Source organism: Panicum virgatum, chromosome 5K (genome assembly GCF_016808335.1).
Source record: "Panicum virgatum strain AP13 chromosome 5K, P.virgatum_v5, whole genome shotgun sequence".
NCBI classification, from domain to species: domain Eukaryota; kingdom Viridiplantae; phylum Streptophyta; class Magnoliopsida; order Poales; family Poaceae; genus Panicum; species Panicum virgatum.
The window spans coordinates 47,451,531-47,468,079 of NC_053140.1; the positions used below are offsets into that span (position 1 = coordinate 47,451,531).

The 16,549-nt window shown below is 54.5% G+C and overlaps 2 protein-coding genes across 2 annotated transcripts; both read left to right on the forward strand.

Annotated features, from left to right (window-relative positions):
• The first annotated feature begins 2,995 nt into the window (after window positions 1-2,995).
• LOC120707939 (heat stress transcription factor C-1b-like) lies at window positions 2,996-4,521 on the forward strand. Its single transcript, XM_039993000.1, has 2 exons — window positions 2,996-3,551; window positions 3,666-4,521. The coding sequence occupies exons 1-2, from the start codon at window positions 3,261-3,263 to the stop codon at window positions 4,179-4,181; spliced, it is 807 nt and encodes a 268-aa protein (XP_039848934.1). The 5' UTR covers window positions 2,996-3,260; the 3' UTR covers window positions 4,182-4,521.
• An 8,319-nt stretch (window positions 4,522-12,840) lies between these two features.
• Window positions 12,841-15,016, forward strand: LOC120707940 (BURP domain-containing protein 3-like). Its single transcript, XM_039993001.1, has 3 exons — window positions 12,841-12,998; window positions 13,395-13,503; window positions 13,606-15,016. The coding sequence occupies exons 1-3, from the start codon at window positions 12,861-12,863 to the stop codon at window positions 14,814-14,816; spliced, it is 1,458 nt and encodes a 485-aa protein (XP_039848935.1). The 5' UTR covers window positions 12,841-12,860; the 3' UTR covers window positions 14,817-15,016.
• The last annotated feature ends 1,533 nt before the right edge of the window (window positions 15,017-16,549 follow it).

Sequence of the window (16,549 nt, forward strand, 5' to 3'; positions counted from 1 at the left end):
ATTTATGGCGATAACACCGGTACAATCTGCTTTACGATGCCCCTTGTCATGGCAGTGGAAGCACTCATCTTGAGCTGGAGGGCGCTGTTGCTGATACTTCTGTGGCATAGGGGCTTTGTCTTTGGTTTTAGATGAAGAAGCAGCATGGAAGGGCCTTTTCTTGTTATTATGCACAAAATTGATAGACCCATTATTCTGTTTCTTGAGTCTATCTTTCTCTTGTGCACACATGCCAATTGTCTTTTCCATATTCCACTTCTCTAGCTGTGAGTTATAGTTTACAACGAACGTTGCAAACTCTTTTGGCAGAGAGGCGAACACCAGGTGCACCATAAACTCTTCCTTGAGATCCAAGTTCATAGGTTGGAGCTTGGAGTTCAAGGTGCACATCCCCATGATATGATCTCTTATTGTACCGGTATTGCCATAGTACCTCTTTGTGACCAACTGCTCTATGATCTGTGTGGCATAAGTCTTTGAAGAACCAGTAAACTGGTTCTTTATCTTTTCAAGGTACTCTGCAGCTGAATCACACTCTCCAATTGAACCCAAAATGTTAGGATCAATTTTTATGTTCTTTATCACTGCCACACATTTCTTGTTGGCATTATTCCACTTTATCTTTTGGAGATCATAAGCCATCTTTAAAGGAGCATAGTCCCTTTTCTTTTCCTGCCACTCAGCATTAGTGTCAGATTCCCCTCTCACTGGAGCCGGTGGCTCAATGGGCTTTGGAGTGGTGATCATCTCATCCACCTCTCCACAGACGAAACCAAGATCAACCTTCTTGATCCATTCGCCATAGTTGTCTCCTTTTAGAGTTGGGATGTGATTGATGAATCCCATCAAGTTCATCCCCGCTGAAAATTTCAAAAAAATAGTGAGAATATAATAACAACAATTGCATGTAATAATTCCAACGTTGGTCAAAATAGAACATACAACTGTTTATGCAATTAAATCTATATCACCGTTGGGCAGAAATAGAAATAAATGCACAAGAATTATACCAAAAATTATAATATTGCTATTAACAACGTTGGTCAGAAAATAACAATATCATAATTCACTTCTCAAGAAAACTCTTTAAACATGCTCTTAAATTTAATTGTCTCGTTGGTTCGAATTAAATTAAAGAGCAATAACTTTAATCTTTGCAGCGGAAACATGAAAATTACATTTATTCAGAAGCAATATGACTGTAAAACTTTGCTTTTCTCTAAGACAAATTATCCCGTTGGTTCAAATTTGAATAGAGATCAAAAGACTACAAAAAACATCAAAAAAATGCTTCTGAAAAAATAACAAAATGAATTAAATCTTGCACTGTTGAAGCGGCATGGGCGAGAAATCAGCCCGGTCCACTCAGCGCGCGCGCCGCTCGGGGCTCCGGCCCAACAGCTGACGGCCAGGCCGCCAAACCGGACCGGCGCCGCGCCCCTCTTGGGCCAAATCTGGCCCTCTCACCGCCGCGTCGCCCCCTCACCGTCGGATCTGAATCCGACGGCCGCCCGCGCGCGTCGCGCGAACAAAACCGGCGACGGCCGGCGCTCCCCGAACCCTAGGGTTCATTCTCTTTCCTCCCCCTTTCCTCTCACACACGGTGGCGGCCATGGGTGGCCGGGGAAGATGGCGGTGTCGCCGCGGCTTCCTCGCCGGCGAGCGCACTCGTCGGACTGAGTGCGCCGCCGTCGAGTGAGCTGTGGACGGTGCCCTCTCGAGCCCACGCGCATGCGCCTCCGGCGTCCCGGTGGCGAGCTGAGGCTCCTCGGTGTGCTCCGCCCCGACGAGCGGCGGCGGGTTTCTTTGCCGCACATCGGCGGTGGTGCCGGCGGCAAGACCCAGGTAAGTCCGCCGCCCCTCTTTCCTCTTTTGCTAGGGTTAGGGTTTGAAAATCTTTTCGATTCGAGATCGATTTGCTTTTCCTTTCTCTGAGTCTTTTGATTCGAGTTCGAATCCGTCTTTTCCCCTACTGGATCTATGCACTAGCAAGGCGATTGATACCATTGTTAAAACTTTTAGGATCGACTAGTGCACGAATCAAGCGGGTATTTCCTTTCTCTTTTCTTTTTATGAGTACAAAGGGGTCCTAGATCTAGAATATAGAGTACACAGAGGGAGAGAGGGAGAGACCATCACCACCAGCGCTTGAACTCGATCCGGCGGCCATCTCTGGTTCGCTGATGAAGATCTGCTCTAGGGCAGCGGCGAGTGATGCAGCAACTTCACGATCGCGGCGGCGTTGTCGTGGACGACGGTGCCAATGGCGACAAGTCGAGGACGATGGCGGCAGCGGCGGTGGAGACGCCAGTGGAGTCGAGGACGACGTCTGGTGTGGCGCAGAGGCGGCGGCTTCCCATTGCTTCTGCGCACTCTCAGATCGGGCTAGGGTTTTTCGGTGGGTTTGGCGGCGCACGGCGAACTTCGTACTGTGCCGCCGGCCTCCACCTCTCTTTATAGCGCAGCGCAACGGGGGCCCACCAACCATGTGTTGGGTTGGGCGTCCCCGATCAGGGCGCGGATTAAAGGTCCAAAAGTCTGTTGGGACTATTAGAAAGGAGATCAATCCAACAACTCTGCATCGCTGCTTTGCACCCAAGTAAAAATCCTGTGACCCATCTTTTTTTAAAAAAAATCCTGTGATCCGAACACCAAGCCTTTTCCCTCCGGCGATCTGACCGTTCGTCGACCTGCCGTCGATCCCGTCCAAGTAGTATATCAGATCGCATGCACACTCAAAAAGCGCAACAGGCTCCAACAGAAAAGGAAAAGAAAAGCGCGGCGTCCGCTAGCGGAGATGCCCATGCCCGGGAGACAGCGCGGCACTTTGCACGAGCGCCGGGCCGCGCACACGTGTCCCGTGCGCGACGGGCACCGAATCCTCCCCAAATCCGGCACACCACCAGCGCCACATCAGTACATCACCGCGCAAATCACATGCCTCCATTTGTTGCCGCCGGGCGCCGGGCCACCTGGCCCCCTCCCCCGCGGCCGACATACACATAGGGAGAGGAGGCGGCCGCGGCTTCCTTTACCGCCCTCGGACACAACACAAATATCTGTGTGGACACGTAGGACTCGCCCGGTCGCCCCGCACCGACGAAGCAGAAGAATAAAGCCGGCAAGGCCACACCGATCAGCGACACAAGAGAGCGGAGTTCTTATCCGGTTCTTCGCCGGCCGTGCGCGCTCTGCAGAGTGCAGAGTACTGGGCAGCGAGTGCAAGGACTACCTGTTTTGTTCACTTGTTCTAGCGCGTCATGATGGGCAGCGAGTGCAAGGACCACCTGCAGCTCCACGCCGGCTTCGGCGGCGGCGGCGGGGGAGGCGCGCAGCAGCAGCATCGCCAGGAGGAGGCGGTCGCCGTCGCGCCGTTCGTCGCCAAGACGTTCCACATGGTGAGCGACCCGGCGACGGACGCCGTCGTGCGCTGGGGCGGCGCCAGCAACACCTTCCTCGTCCTCGACCCCGCCGCCTTCTCCGACTACCTCCTGCCCTCCTACTTCAAGCACCGCAACTTCGCCAGCTTCGTCCGCCAGCTCAACACCTACGTACGTGATCGAGCTCCTGCTCCACGCCCCCCCAACTCTCTAGCGATCTCCTCTTGCGGCCGTGTGATGAAATGAGCTCATGCATGATGGCAACAATTTCCTGGCGATTTCCAGGGGTTCAGGAAGGTGGACACGGACCGGTGGGAGTTCGCGCACGAGTCGTTCCTGCGCGGGCAGGCGCACCTGCTGCCGCTGATCGCGCGCAAAAAAAAGAAGGCCGCCGGCGGCGGCCGGGAGCTGGGCGAGGAGGGGGAGGAGGTGCGCGGCACCATCCGCGCCGTGCAGCGCCTGCGGGAGGAGCAGCGGGGCATGGAGGAGGAGCTGCAGGCCATGGACCGCCGCCTGCGCGCCGCCGAGAGCCGCCCGGGCCAGATGATGGCGTTCCTCGCCAAGCTGGCCGACGACCCGGGCGTCGTGCTGCGCGCCATGCTCGCCAAGGAGGAGGAGCTGGCGGCCGCCGGCAAGGGCGCGCCGCCGCCGCTGCCGGCCGTCAAGGCGCCCGGCAAGCGCCGCCGGGTCGGGGCCGGGGCAGAGGCGGCCGTCGCGGGCGACGCCGCGGCGGAGCTGGCGGCGCAGGGCAGGGGCGCCGTGCCGTTCCCCTTCTCTGTCCTCGGCCAAGTGTTCTACTAGGGTGGATAGGGACAGACAGGTGGACCTGTAGTAGTAGTGTGTATATATGACTCGTAGCATAACTTTGCCTCCGTTTTATCGGCTAGTTTAGTACTCTAGTGGTTTGTACACGGTGAACGGGTTTGTTATGCAGAGCTGAGAAAGAAAAGTTAGTGTGGTGATTATGGAGTAAACAGAGCCCGGTTAGTGCTTAGTAGTAGTTGGATTCAGTGTTGGATGTGTGTATTCAGATGTTGATGTATGTTTGTTTGTGCGTTGTAAAACCTGGTAACGGGAGAGCAGGTGTTCTTTCTCCCTGTTCTAAGAGTGAAAAAGGAACCTGTTAGGCTGTTACGTTGAAGATTCAAGTCCTGATTGGAGAACAGAGACATGTTCTATGTACAGGTTGAGACTTGAGGCGACCAGAAGCCATTCGCGGAGCAGAAGCTGGGAACGTTCAGAAGTCCCGCCATGGAAAATCAGGAAATCAGATCGCGCACCCCGCCCCGTCAAGAGTCGAGACTAAACGGGGAATTCCCTAAACGGAGGCTCTTCCGTTGCTTATTTCCAAAAGTTCCCACTGGCACTGTATCACCGTACCCCTCCCTCGGGGGCGATCCTGCTTCTCCTACCTCCAGCTGCAGCTCCCTGTGGGCTGTGGACTTGTGCTCTACTCGAATGCTAGTTCAGACGTGGCAACATGTCATGGTGACATCGCACACCTTGCCCTTTTCGGCTTCTGGGAAGATTTTTTTTAGTGCTTTTTGGAGATATTTCTGGGGAACCAGATTTGGATTCTTCTTCATGTCTCCTCCCACCACAAAAGATAATTTGACAACCAAGGGCTAACTTTTGCCTATGTTTTATTCTCGGAAAAAGAGAATCATGGGTCACCTTCTGCGGTCACTAGGCCGACGCCTCCCCTCAAAGCGACTGCGACCGTAATGGGCCAAGCTCACACGTAGGACTGGCCCAACTGCCCAAGACAGTAATAACCGTAGGTACGGCCTAGCCGAAGCCCGACCTGTCGCCCAGTTCGGAACAAATCGGGCCTTTTTTCGGTCTAGCACAAGCTCGGTCCGGCCCATACAATGCTCAGGTCTCTCTCCAAAAAATGTTCAAGGTGGGATCCGAGGGCCAATCCTATATATCTTCTGGTAGATTTTTTTTCTTCCTCATCTTTCAATATTTGAGATTCGTGCAACTATCTACAACCGTTGAATCAACACACCCAAACACTAACTCTCACCATCTCTCTCGCGCCTCCCTCCCGTGGCCCCGCCGCCGACCCACGCAGGCCCGCGCAGGCACCGCCTTCGGCCCTCCCTGCCCTGCCACCGTTGCCTCCCATGTCCCGCGCACCACCATGCCACTATGTGCTGCCCCGCCGCCGACCCACGCAAGCTCGCGCGGACACCGCCTTCGGTCCTCCTGCCCCGCCGCCGTGCCTCCCATGCCCCGCGGCCACGCCTCCATGCCGCTGTGCGTGCTGCCCCGCCGTCATTGCTGCTACGCGCGAGCGCGCCGCCGCTGCCCGCACGCTCCGAGCTTACCGGCCGCCGCGTGCCGAGTCGCCGGCCACCAGCACATACCAAGCTCGCCGGCCGCTGCTTGCCCACCCGTGCTGCCGCCACTCCGTGCGGACCCGCGCTGCTGCGCGTCGACCTAGCCGGAGAAGAAGCAGGCTGCTCGCCGAAGAAGCGCCTTCAACATTTCAATTTACTATTTTTAACATTCCATGATTCTAATTTCAACATTTCGTATTTACAGTTCCAACAATTTAAAGTCAAATGTTGAACCTGTTTATAGAAAATGTTGAGTGATTCCTATTAAAATGTTGAACAAGTTTGCAACAGCTAATTGGGTCGAATGAGCTTTAAAAATGAATGGTTTATCTACCTTCCACAAGATGTATAGGAGCCCTGGATTCGACTCTACCTAATACTATTTTCTTGACCACACGAAGAGTACCGAATGCTAATATTTCTCCAAGAGCTTACGCTCCATCGCAAACCTGCAAAACTCTTGGCTCCAATCCGCGGATCCATCCTTGAGCTGCCATGACGTTGCCCAACACCGTCGAGTGATCCATCCTTTTCAGCCGTTGCAGGGATCGATCGACCTCACTCCCCCATTCGCTCTGACGAAAGAAAGCTTCATGCAACCGTCCATAAAGGTGGAGGAAGGAGGCCGATCTCCTCCGCATTAAGGAGGAGCAGGCCTGCCATTAGGTGCGCCGTCGACCAATGTCATGGACGGAGCAGGCGCAGGCGCAGGCAGGGTTTGACTCCAGCAGTTTTGCAAATTGAGTCATCTATGATTTTTTGGTAAAAATGTTAAAAATACTCTTCTAATAGTTTGTCAAAAGACTTGATAATTTTTTGGCAACTTGGGAAAAACCAGCCTCCAGCGCGTAAATATACGTGCGCGGCACACGGTTGGCATCGTGGTTTCTAGTCAGGTGGGAGGGTGAAAAAAGAAATAAATAACAGAGAATGGTTCCTGATTTAAGTTTTCAAGAGGTGGAAGGGCATAAATATAATTTTGTTTCTCTCTCAGGGTTCTTGATGTAAGTTAGATCTAGATTTGGCAAGTGAATTATGCCAAACTGTTGGGGATAAGCTCTTTTTTTACTTGGCATATCTTTTTAGAAGTTGGTAAAACACAAGATATGCCAAATAAAATATGGCAAACTCTTGGAGATGCTCTAACCGCCAAAATTTACCGATACTGCTATAGGTGGCAACACGTACTGGCGGTAAATTTTAAAAAATTTCGCCGAAATTTAGAATTTTAAAAAAATTGAAATAAATTAGGAAAAAATATGGTAAGAAAGTAGAGATGACATACATCATTCTGATATAGAACATGTTCAAATATTTAAGCGTTTGGACACGGAAAAAAATAAAAAAAATGCGGAACCCGTTAAGGCCCGTTAAAAAAAATGCGGAACCCGTTAAAAAAATGCGGAACATGTTCAAATGTTCAAAAAAAAATATTTGACCTGATCCACATGCAACCCTATTTGCCACCTCCATATGTTGGCTATAGATTACCCAACATGCAAGATGCTTCCAATGTGTAGGTAAATGACGGTTTAGCAACTAGTTTGTATTAATTTGATTGTTTCATCGAAAATTCATCACCTTCATTATGCAGGATGAAGGATATGCGGCATATGGTGCATATGGCGCATATGGGGCCTATGGAGGCTATGGCTATGGCTCATATCAACCGGATGATTCTGAAGAATAAATTCCATGTGGTATGTATCGTGTGAATACTATGTATTATGAATTTTAGCGATGATAGTTTGTAAGGACTATGGTTGTGATGATTTGTATGGACTATTGTTGTGATGATCTATATGGATTTGGATGTGAATTTCTATTTATATGTATATGAACTTCTATTCTATGTATGTGTGAATGTTATAAAATTGTTTGATATATACCATGTGCAATGATATTTATAAAATTACGTGGAAATGCTACCAAATTTTTTATTTTCCGACGTCATACGGTGTTTACCGGTAAAAATCAGAGGTTACCGACCGGGTAACAGCGGTTTCCGGTCGGTAAGCAACGATTACCGTTTTTTGAATTTAAATTTCAATTTCGTCCGGTATTTAACGGTTACCGGAGCTTACCGGTCGGTTTACCGATACCGCCAAAAGCCGGGAACCGCCTTACCGTCGGTAAGTTGAACCCTGGGCGTAGGCCGAATTGGATGAGTCTCCGCTGACTTAAGTCAGCGGGACTCGGGCCACTGACGTGTGGGCTCCATGTGAGCGTGGCCCACACGTCAGCCACAGTGTCCCGCTGACTTAAAGTAAGTAAGGGGATCCGGTTCCGGCCGAATTAAGCGGCAGGCTGCAGTAGCCAAGCTGTTGGAGCTGCATCCCCGTGATTCCTGCTGGCCGTTGCACCGGGGCGGCGCCGCGTGTACCGGATCAATCAACGCAGGACACAAGGGTGCTAGCAGACGTGATGCTGCTGTGCTCCCGGTCGAGATTAACCACCAAACGTCGCCGCCCTTCCATCATCCAACGGCCAACCGCGCCGGTTGGAAATCCTTTAAGGAGGGCAGCGTCGTGCTCGGCTGCTGCCTGCTGGCTTTCCGCCACTAAACCGACTGATGGATAGCAGCATGGAGAATTGGCGATAACCCTCGTTCTAGCCGCGCGCGCGTTTATCCGCGCTGTCATGTCTGATCAGGACCTGCGCGTCCGATCCGTCAGTGAGAGCCTCTCGTCAGTGAGAGACGCGCAAGCTTGGCCTTGGTGTTTACTCCTAAAGCAGGAAGGGTGTCGGTGCTGTCAATTTCAAGTCAAGCAACGGTTGGTGAATGCAATTAACGGCATTCATGGGCGATTGAAAATGCACGGAGCGAGGAGCGGTGACCCTCTGTCATGCATTCAGGTGTCAGCAGGCGGCGGCTCGAGATCTTGTCGGTCTTCTTGTCACGTTGCCTTCTCAAGCGAATGGAGAGCAATGTATGGGAACCGGAGGTTCTGGAAATGGCCTGATCAGTTCTTCTCGGAGCAAGGCAAGGCGCACCAACCGGGGTTCGTCACGCCAGCATGGCAGGTAATAAACTCTGGTCACCGCTAGCCGTAGCTTTCTGGAGGTCCGCTGTTGCGACGGTTGTCGGTTGTGCAGCACAAATCGCTGCCGCCGAGAACCACGCAGGCATCGCCGCCACCTCAAACGAAAGCATGGGCCTCAAACGAAAGGAGGGAAAAGGAAGAGAAGGAACGGAGACGACTCGCTCCCTCTTCCTTTCGGGATCGGTGGCACACGGCGGAGAAGTGGGAGACGCCACCGAAGATGGGGATAGCGAAGGAATTAACCCGGATTGATTGCTGTTTAGCATTTCTGACGGGGGGATAGCATTCTGATTCTGCTCGTGCAGTTGTCAAGGCCCCAATTCAAATTTTGTAATGGTATATTGTACGAATCCTCTCGTGAGTGTTGTGGTTTTTGGCCCCGGGCGGAGCCCGAACCCCCGGCGTCGCTGGCCCTCCAGCACCGCCCCCCTCCCCTTGCCGCCACCCGAGTGGCCGCTGGAAGCCCGCGCAGCCACAAGGAAGGTGGCGGCGGGGCTCCACTATCCTCTCCCTCTCCTTTCCTCCTTCCTCGCGCTCTCTTCGAGCTGACCTCTAGCCATGGCGGCGGCGGCGTGCTCCGGCTGTCCGCGGCTAGATCCGGGCTGGTGCCGGGCAGATCCGCCCCTTCGGCCTCCGGATCTGCCTTCCTGGGCTCTCGGCATGCCGGGAGCTGGCTGCGGCGGAGGTTGTCCTGCGGCGGTGGCGGCTGGCTGCTGCGCGTCCTGGCGGCGGCGGCGCCGCCGACCTGGCGCGGCGTGCGTCGGGGGCGCGGGGCGGACGGCTGCAGGTGGCGCGTGCGTTGCCTGCTGCTCGGCCTGGCCTGTGGCGGCTTCGGCGTCCGGTCTCGGCGTCACCCATCAACGGAGCGTGCGCGGCCGCCGGCGTGGCGGGACTGCGCGGCGGCGGCGGCGCCCGCGGCCGGCTCGCCGGACGCTGCGGGCGGGCTCTTGGTGCCGGCATCTATGATGCGGCGGCCGGTGGCGCCCCCTCTTGCCGAGTGCGGCTCTCCCTCGCCGGGGCTCGTGGCTGCTGGTGGCCTGCCCCTCGCCGTGCGCGTCCACCCCTCGTCGAGGCTCGCAGTTGCCGGTGGCCGGCCCCTCGCCGTGCGCAGAACCCCCTCTCCGGGGCTCGCGGCTGCCGGTGGCCGGCCCCTTTCGCTGGGTGTGGCTGCTGGTGGCCCTCACTTTCTGGGCGCTGTCGGCGGCGGGTGCCGGCCGGCAGGCTCATCTGCGCTGTGGCGGCCGTCGGCTCTGGGTTGGAAAGGGCTGGTGGCGAAAGCCTTGGTTCCGCTTGCGGACCGATGACGACGTTTACCTTGTTGAAGGCGTCATCCTTCCGCCCTTTTCCACCCTCTTCAGCTAGTCTTTCCGGGTGAAAACCTAGACCATGTTGGTCGGACGACGACGGCGCCTGTGGCGTCGTTTTTTTCATGGAGGTGTTGTCTTGGAAGCTTTGCTGGTGGCCGTCATCTGCTCTCCTCTGAGAGTTTCTACTTCTGCGTCTACCTTTGCTTCATTTCATCTGCATCGTCCGGGTTGTGCTTGGTCGTCGGTTTCTCTTCGCTGGTAGATGCTTTGCCGCCGTTCCAGTCTGGCGGATGCTTTGCCGCCGTCGTCGCGTTGGTTGAAGTTTGCTTCGGGCGGATGCTTTGCCGCTGTGGTTCGTTGATCGGGTGGATGCTTTGTCACCTTTGTTAGGTCGTAGACCTTTGCACCCTGGATGTTGTTGTTTCTGCTAGCAGGTTCAGTTGTAGATTTCTGGTTAGAGGCGTGGGTCGTGCCCTTTGTTTTTTCCGTGTTGCTTTGCTGCTGTCTGTGTTGTTGTTTTTTCTCATTTGTGTGTATATTTTTTAGTGTTTCTCTATTTTTAGTCCTTTGTGCTCTTGTGTTGGTTAAGCTCTGATTGGCCGCATCAAGATTGTGTGTTGTTGGCTTTCCTCATAATGAAAAACGTGCTCAGCCACGGTCGCGAAAAAAATTGTAATGGTGTACAGTAGGCCTAATTCGATAGCGATCCTTTTCTAACTTTCGTTGGGGACGAAGAAATTAATTTGAAATGTAGTGGGGCGTTTTTGAAACAGTACCGTGAGAGGAGCACTCGACCGGTACAGATCGAGTACACGGATGCAGCAAGCGCCGACGAAGCCACTAGGTACAACGATACCGATGAAGCAAGTAAAACCGAGGGAGAGAAAAAAAAAGAATACCAACAAGAATACTAGCTTGGTCATGGACTCATGGTGTCCTGTTCCCAAATACGCCAGCTCCGTCGTTCCGCGACCATGATGAAATGAGTGGAAGAACTATGGTCCGGCGGCGCCGAAAGGTGGCGGAATGGATGCGGCGCACGCGTGGATCAGTGGAAGTGAAGCTCGTGCTTGTCCCCAACCAACCCCCAACCAGACGGGAGACGAACTGGCCCCCTAGTTTCCACGCTCCATTACTTGGCCGCCGGCCTTCAGATCGACCTACCGTCGTCCAGCTCGGAGTCGCCACCGCGATTGATGCCTCGCGCCGTCAGCGCAGCGCAGGTGCACCCTCCCTGTGGGCTGTGGATGGTTCCATCTCCAGCAGCCAGCAGCGATCTATAGGCACGCCGCTGCCGGACAGCATAGCCATCTCTCAGTAGTAATAAGGCCGTGTTTAATTCCAGCACAAAAAATTTTTACGTTGGAATCTTACTAATTTGAAGTACTAAATAAATTTTATTTATAAATTTTTTTGCACAGATGAGTTGTAAATCGCGAGACGAATCTAATGATACTAATTAATCCATAATTAATCAATAATTAGCGGATGGTTACTGTAACATCACTGTTGCAAATCATGGATTAAGTAGGCTCATTAGATTCGTCTCGCGATTTACAGCCTAGCCATGTAAAAAATTTTGTAAATAGACTTCATTTAGTATTTCATGCATATGTCGAAATATTCCATGTGACTTTTTTTTTGTGTTTACGGGTTTACGGTAAAAATATAAACAAGGCTTAAGTGCTTCGAACCATACGGTGATACCCTGCATCTGCCGTACAGAGACCGTCCTAGATCTGGTTCAGGGACGGCTGCATTGTTTTTTTTTCCTAATGCCATTGAAATAATGTATATCCGCGTATGCTATCCTACCAATATACTCATGGTTGCGAACTTGCGACGAAATGTCATACGCTCCTCGTACAAACCAATCCTCTATCGAATCAGACCAATCCACGATACTCAGTAATTCAGCATGAACTCGGTAGAAAAAAATAGGGAGGAGACGTGATCTTTCATTTGCACAGAACTGCATGTTTCTTCTGCCTTTACAAGTCGGCTTCTCCATGTTCTAGACTTCTAGCTAAACAAGCGTAGTTTGCCCCGGTTCAGACCTGTGCGCAGGTGGCTAGCAGGCGGCTTCGCAGCGCAGATACCTGCACCACCGCGCGGCGCGCGACCAGACGGCCGGGCCGGTGCCGTCGCCCATCGGCATGGGACGGCGACGGGCATTGAATTGCGCGAGGCGGGAAGGGGGCGGTTGAGGGGCCGCGCGATACAGTTCGCATGGGCCATGGCCGCGCCGGCCGTCTGCGTCCTCGGTGGCCGCCGTGGCCTCACTAGGGGGCCGTTTAGTTCCCAAAAATTTTCACCCAAAAATTTTCACCTCCCCTTTAAACACATATATGAAGCACTAAATATAATTAAATAATAAAACTAATTACACAGTTTGAATGTACACGACGAGACGAATCTTTTAAGCCTAATTATTGCATGATTAGTCATATGTGCTACAGTAACCCATATGTGCTAATGACGCGGTCAAAGGCCTCAAAAGATTCGTCTCGTGGTTTCCAAGTGAGTTCTGAAATTAATTTTTTAATTAGTACCCGAAAAACCCTCCCGACAACATCTGTTCAAACTATTGACGTGACTAAAAAAATTCGCGTTTGCAACTAAACGGCGCTCTACCACCGTACGGCTCTCTACCACCGTACTGCGGCTGGCCGGCGGCCGTGGCTCAGGCAGACAGGCAGCAGCGAGTTATTGGTTTCTTTCGCGCCAATTAATTCTCTCAACCTCCGATCTACTTCCTAGTTCGGGTTATAAATATTGGGGAGTATGCTGCCACCTGCAGGCTGCAGCAAGGCCATCTCGTCTGCATCGCCCTCCTTTACACCGGGATCATCTCAGCTTGCTCATTGGCCATCTTCGTCGTCCATGGACAGGCTCCTCGCCGGCTTGCTTGGCTTCCTATTGGTCAGTCCCTCACTACCACGCAGCTCACTCGTCTTCTCTGCATCTTCTCCCATCATCTAGTTCCTTCAGACTTTAGCTGCTAGTGATCCCTGTGGCATACGCTGTTCATTTGGCGAAACATTTATGTGAATCTGGAAAACATTCAGAAGAGGTTCAGGCGTTCAGCTAGCTTACACCATGCCTGATCAGACTTCAAACCATGCAAAGAGGTTGTATGCTTGTAGTAGGAGCTTTTGCTGCTGTTGTATCGATGCTTTTTCAGGCGATGCTTACATTCTTATCACCCTTAATGATGTAACTTATAAAAGGTTGAAGTTCTCTGACGCATCTCTTTCAAAACAAAAAAGAGAAAGTTCTCTGATGCATAGGGAGATTGTTGTGGTCTGCTGCATGCAGCTTGCGTCAGTAGGAAGCCATGCAGCTCGAGCTCCGGATCAGTACTGGAAGTCTGCTCTCCCCGACACGCCCATGCCAAGCTCCCTCTCCCAACTCCTAAACACCCCAGGTATATACTCCACTAAACAGCTGCAGACCCTCAGCACGTACATATACATAGGCCTAACGACCGAACGTATACGTAACATTTCTCTTCCCTGCTCGTGCACAGCCGGCGGCACGACCGTGAACGTCGGCTGGGGCGGTGTCCATGTCGACGCCGGGCATGGCAAGCCCGGGGGCACGACCGTTGATGTAGGCAAGGGCGGCGTCGGTGTCAACGTCAACCCTGGCAGCGGCAAGCCCGGCGGCACCACCGTCGGTGTTGGGAAAGGTGGAGTCGGCGTTAACGTCAAGCCTGGTTATGGCAAGCCCGGCGGCACCACCGTCGGCGTCGGCAAGGGCGGGGTCGGCGTCAACGTCAAACCAGGGAGCGGCGGGAAGCCCGGCGGCACCACGGTCGGCGTCGGGAAGGGAGGTGTTGGCGTCAACGTCAATCCTGGCAAGCCGGGTGGCACCACCGTCGGCGTCGGCAAAGGTGGCGTCGGCGTCGGCGTCAATCCCGGATACGGCAAGCCCGGCGGCACCACGGTGGGCGTCGGGAAGGGTGGGGTTGGCGTCAACGTGAAGCCCCGCGGGAAGCCCGTCCACGTCAACGTCTCTCCTTTCCTATACAACTACGCCGCGACGGAGACGCAGCTGCACGACGACCCCAGCGTCGCGCTCTTCTTCCAGGAGAAGGAGCTCCGCCCCGGCAAGAAGATGACCGTCCAGTTCACCAACACCGTGCCCGGTACCAAGTTCCTCCCCCGGAGCGAGGCCGATGCCATCCCGTTCTCCTCCGAGAAGGTGCCCGAGATCCTCGGCCGCTTCTCGGTGAGCCCGGACTCCGTCGAGGCGGCGGAGATGGCGCAGACGCTGCGCGACTGCGAGGCGCCCGCGGCCAAGGGCGAGAAGAAGGCCTGCGCCACGTCGCTGGAGTCCATGGTCGACTTCGCCACGGCCGGCCTTGGGACCAGCCACGTGAGGGCCGTCTCCACCGTCGTGGCGAGGCCGGACTCACCGAAGCAGGAGTACACCATCACCGGCGTTAAGCGCGCGGGCGCGGGCGCCGACGACGGCGGCCGGCTCGTCGCCTGCCACGCGGAGCCGTACGCGTACGCCGTGTTCGCGTGCCACCAGACGCGGCGGACGCGGGCGTACTCGGTGTCGATGCTCGGCAGGGACGGCACGGCCGTGGACGCCGTCGCGGTGTGCCACGCCGACACGTCCGGGTGGAACCCCAAGCACGTCGCCTTCCAGGTGCTCAACGTGAAGCCCGGCACCGTGCCGGTCTGCCACTTCCTGCCGCAGGACCACGTCGTCTGGACCCGCAGCGGCTGACCCTTGGGTGGCCGCCGCCGTTGTATGTTCTTGCTGCGCTGATGGTTTTCATCTACGTTCTAGTAGCCTCTAAGCATGCTGTCGTATGGTATCATGATGCGTTTGCTTATGTTTTCAGTATTGTATGGATGGTGTTGCCAGCCAGTATCGATCACCTGCTAGGATCTGTTGTACATTTCTGAATAAACGGACATCTCTTTGGCCCCGTTTGGCACGGCTCACGCCGGCTCCGGCTTCACTGCGCAAACACTGTAGCTCTACTGTAGCGACACTATTCACCGAAGCAGCTCTGCCTCCATTCTCTCACTGACACGAGCACTGTTCACAGAGGCTGCCTAAGCCAGGTTTGGGTGGCTCACCCGGCTCCGCGCTACAGTAGCGCTACAGTGCTGAAGCCGGAGCCGGCGTGAACCGTGACAAACGGGCCCTTTATCTTTATGTTATACTGTTCTCAGCCTCAGCCCAAACAAAACTTCTGCTGATCATGCTTCTCTAGCACACTCAACCATCGATCTTAAACTCATTGACCGATTAGGCGTGAACTAATCATGCATACACTGTGGCGATTAGTGTAGCGCACTCGTCCATCGATCTTAAACCCAGAGCTCGCCGCTAGGAGCACCACCCTCGCCGTCGCCGCACCCTCGTCAGTCGCGTCGCACGACACGCAAATGCCCATTCCAAGTTGTAGTATACTAGCTAGGATTCCTAACTTCCTCTGCTCGCGATGTGATCTTGCGGCGCATGCTGCTGCTTCGATCGATCCGCTTCGGCTGTTGTGCTGAGCTGTCGATGAGGTTGTCCTGGTTGGTTCTCCGCCTGCGGAGCGACGAGGCGCAAGTCCGCAGCCCGCGGGCGAGGCCGGAGGAGGGGCGCAGGGCCGACGGCGTCCCACAGCTTGCGGCGGCGCGCGGGACGCAAGGCCGGCGACGCGCGGGTGAGGCCGGCGGAGGGTTTCAGACCCGGCGGAGCGCGAGGCCGATGGAGCGACGGGGCTGGCAGTGGGCGGGCTCGGCGGCTTACGGAGGCGCGAGGCCGGGGGCCCGCGTTTGGGAGACGGAAGACGACCACCAGACATTGTCCACAGCTACTAAACATTGTCCACGCTGTAAATTAACGCCACATCACCCGGACGCTGCTATTAGCAACAATCACAACACGCTCGCTCGTGCTCCCCGCCGTCGGCCGCTACTACATCACATCAGCGCCGTGAGCGGCGACGCCGAGGCCGCGTGCGGTGCATGCTCCTCCTCGAGCTCTGCGTGCGCGCCGGCCGGGTGCCCACGCCCCCCGGGGCAGGAGGCGCGCGAGGCCGCGCTCACGTGGCGCAGCCGCCTTCTGCGCGTCAGCGGCCGGGTCTGCGATCGACGCCGGTGCTAGGGGAGCCCGCGGCCTCGCTTTCTTCATGGCCGCCTTCGGCGTGCCCGTCGAGTTATCCCTGCTTCGTTCGTGCCTAATTGCAATAATAATTTCTATTCTCATGCAGATGTTGTTGTTGAAATGATTAATAAGGATATGCATCTTCAGGCAATACACATTATCCTCGCATTTCAACTTCAGAATGCTTTATTTCCCTGTCGAGTCAACACTCGCTCGCATCATGGAGAAACTTGACCACGATATATAGGAAAATATAAAAGTGACCACGATAAGAATTATGTCCCTCAGAATTTCCTAGTTTTGCTGAGAGGATTGCATTGTTAGAAGAGCGTGTTGGGAAGCCAAAAATAGCC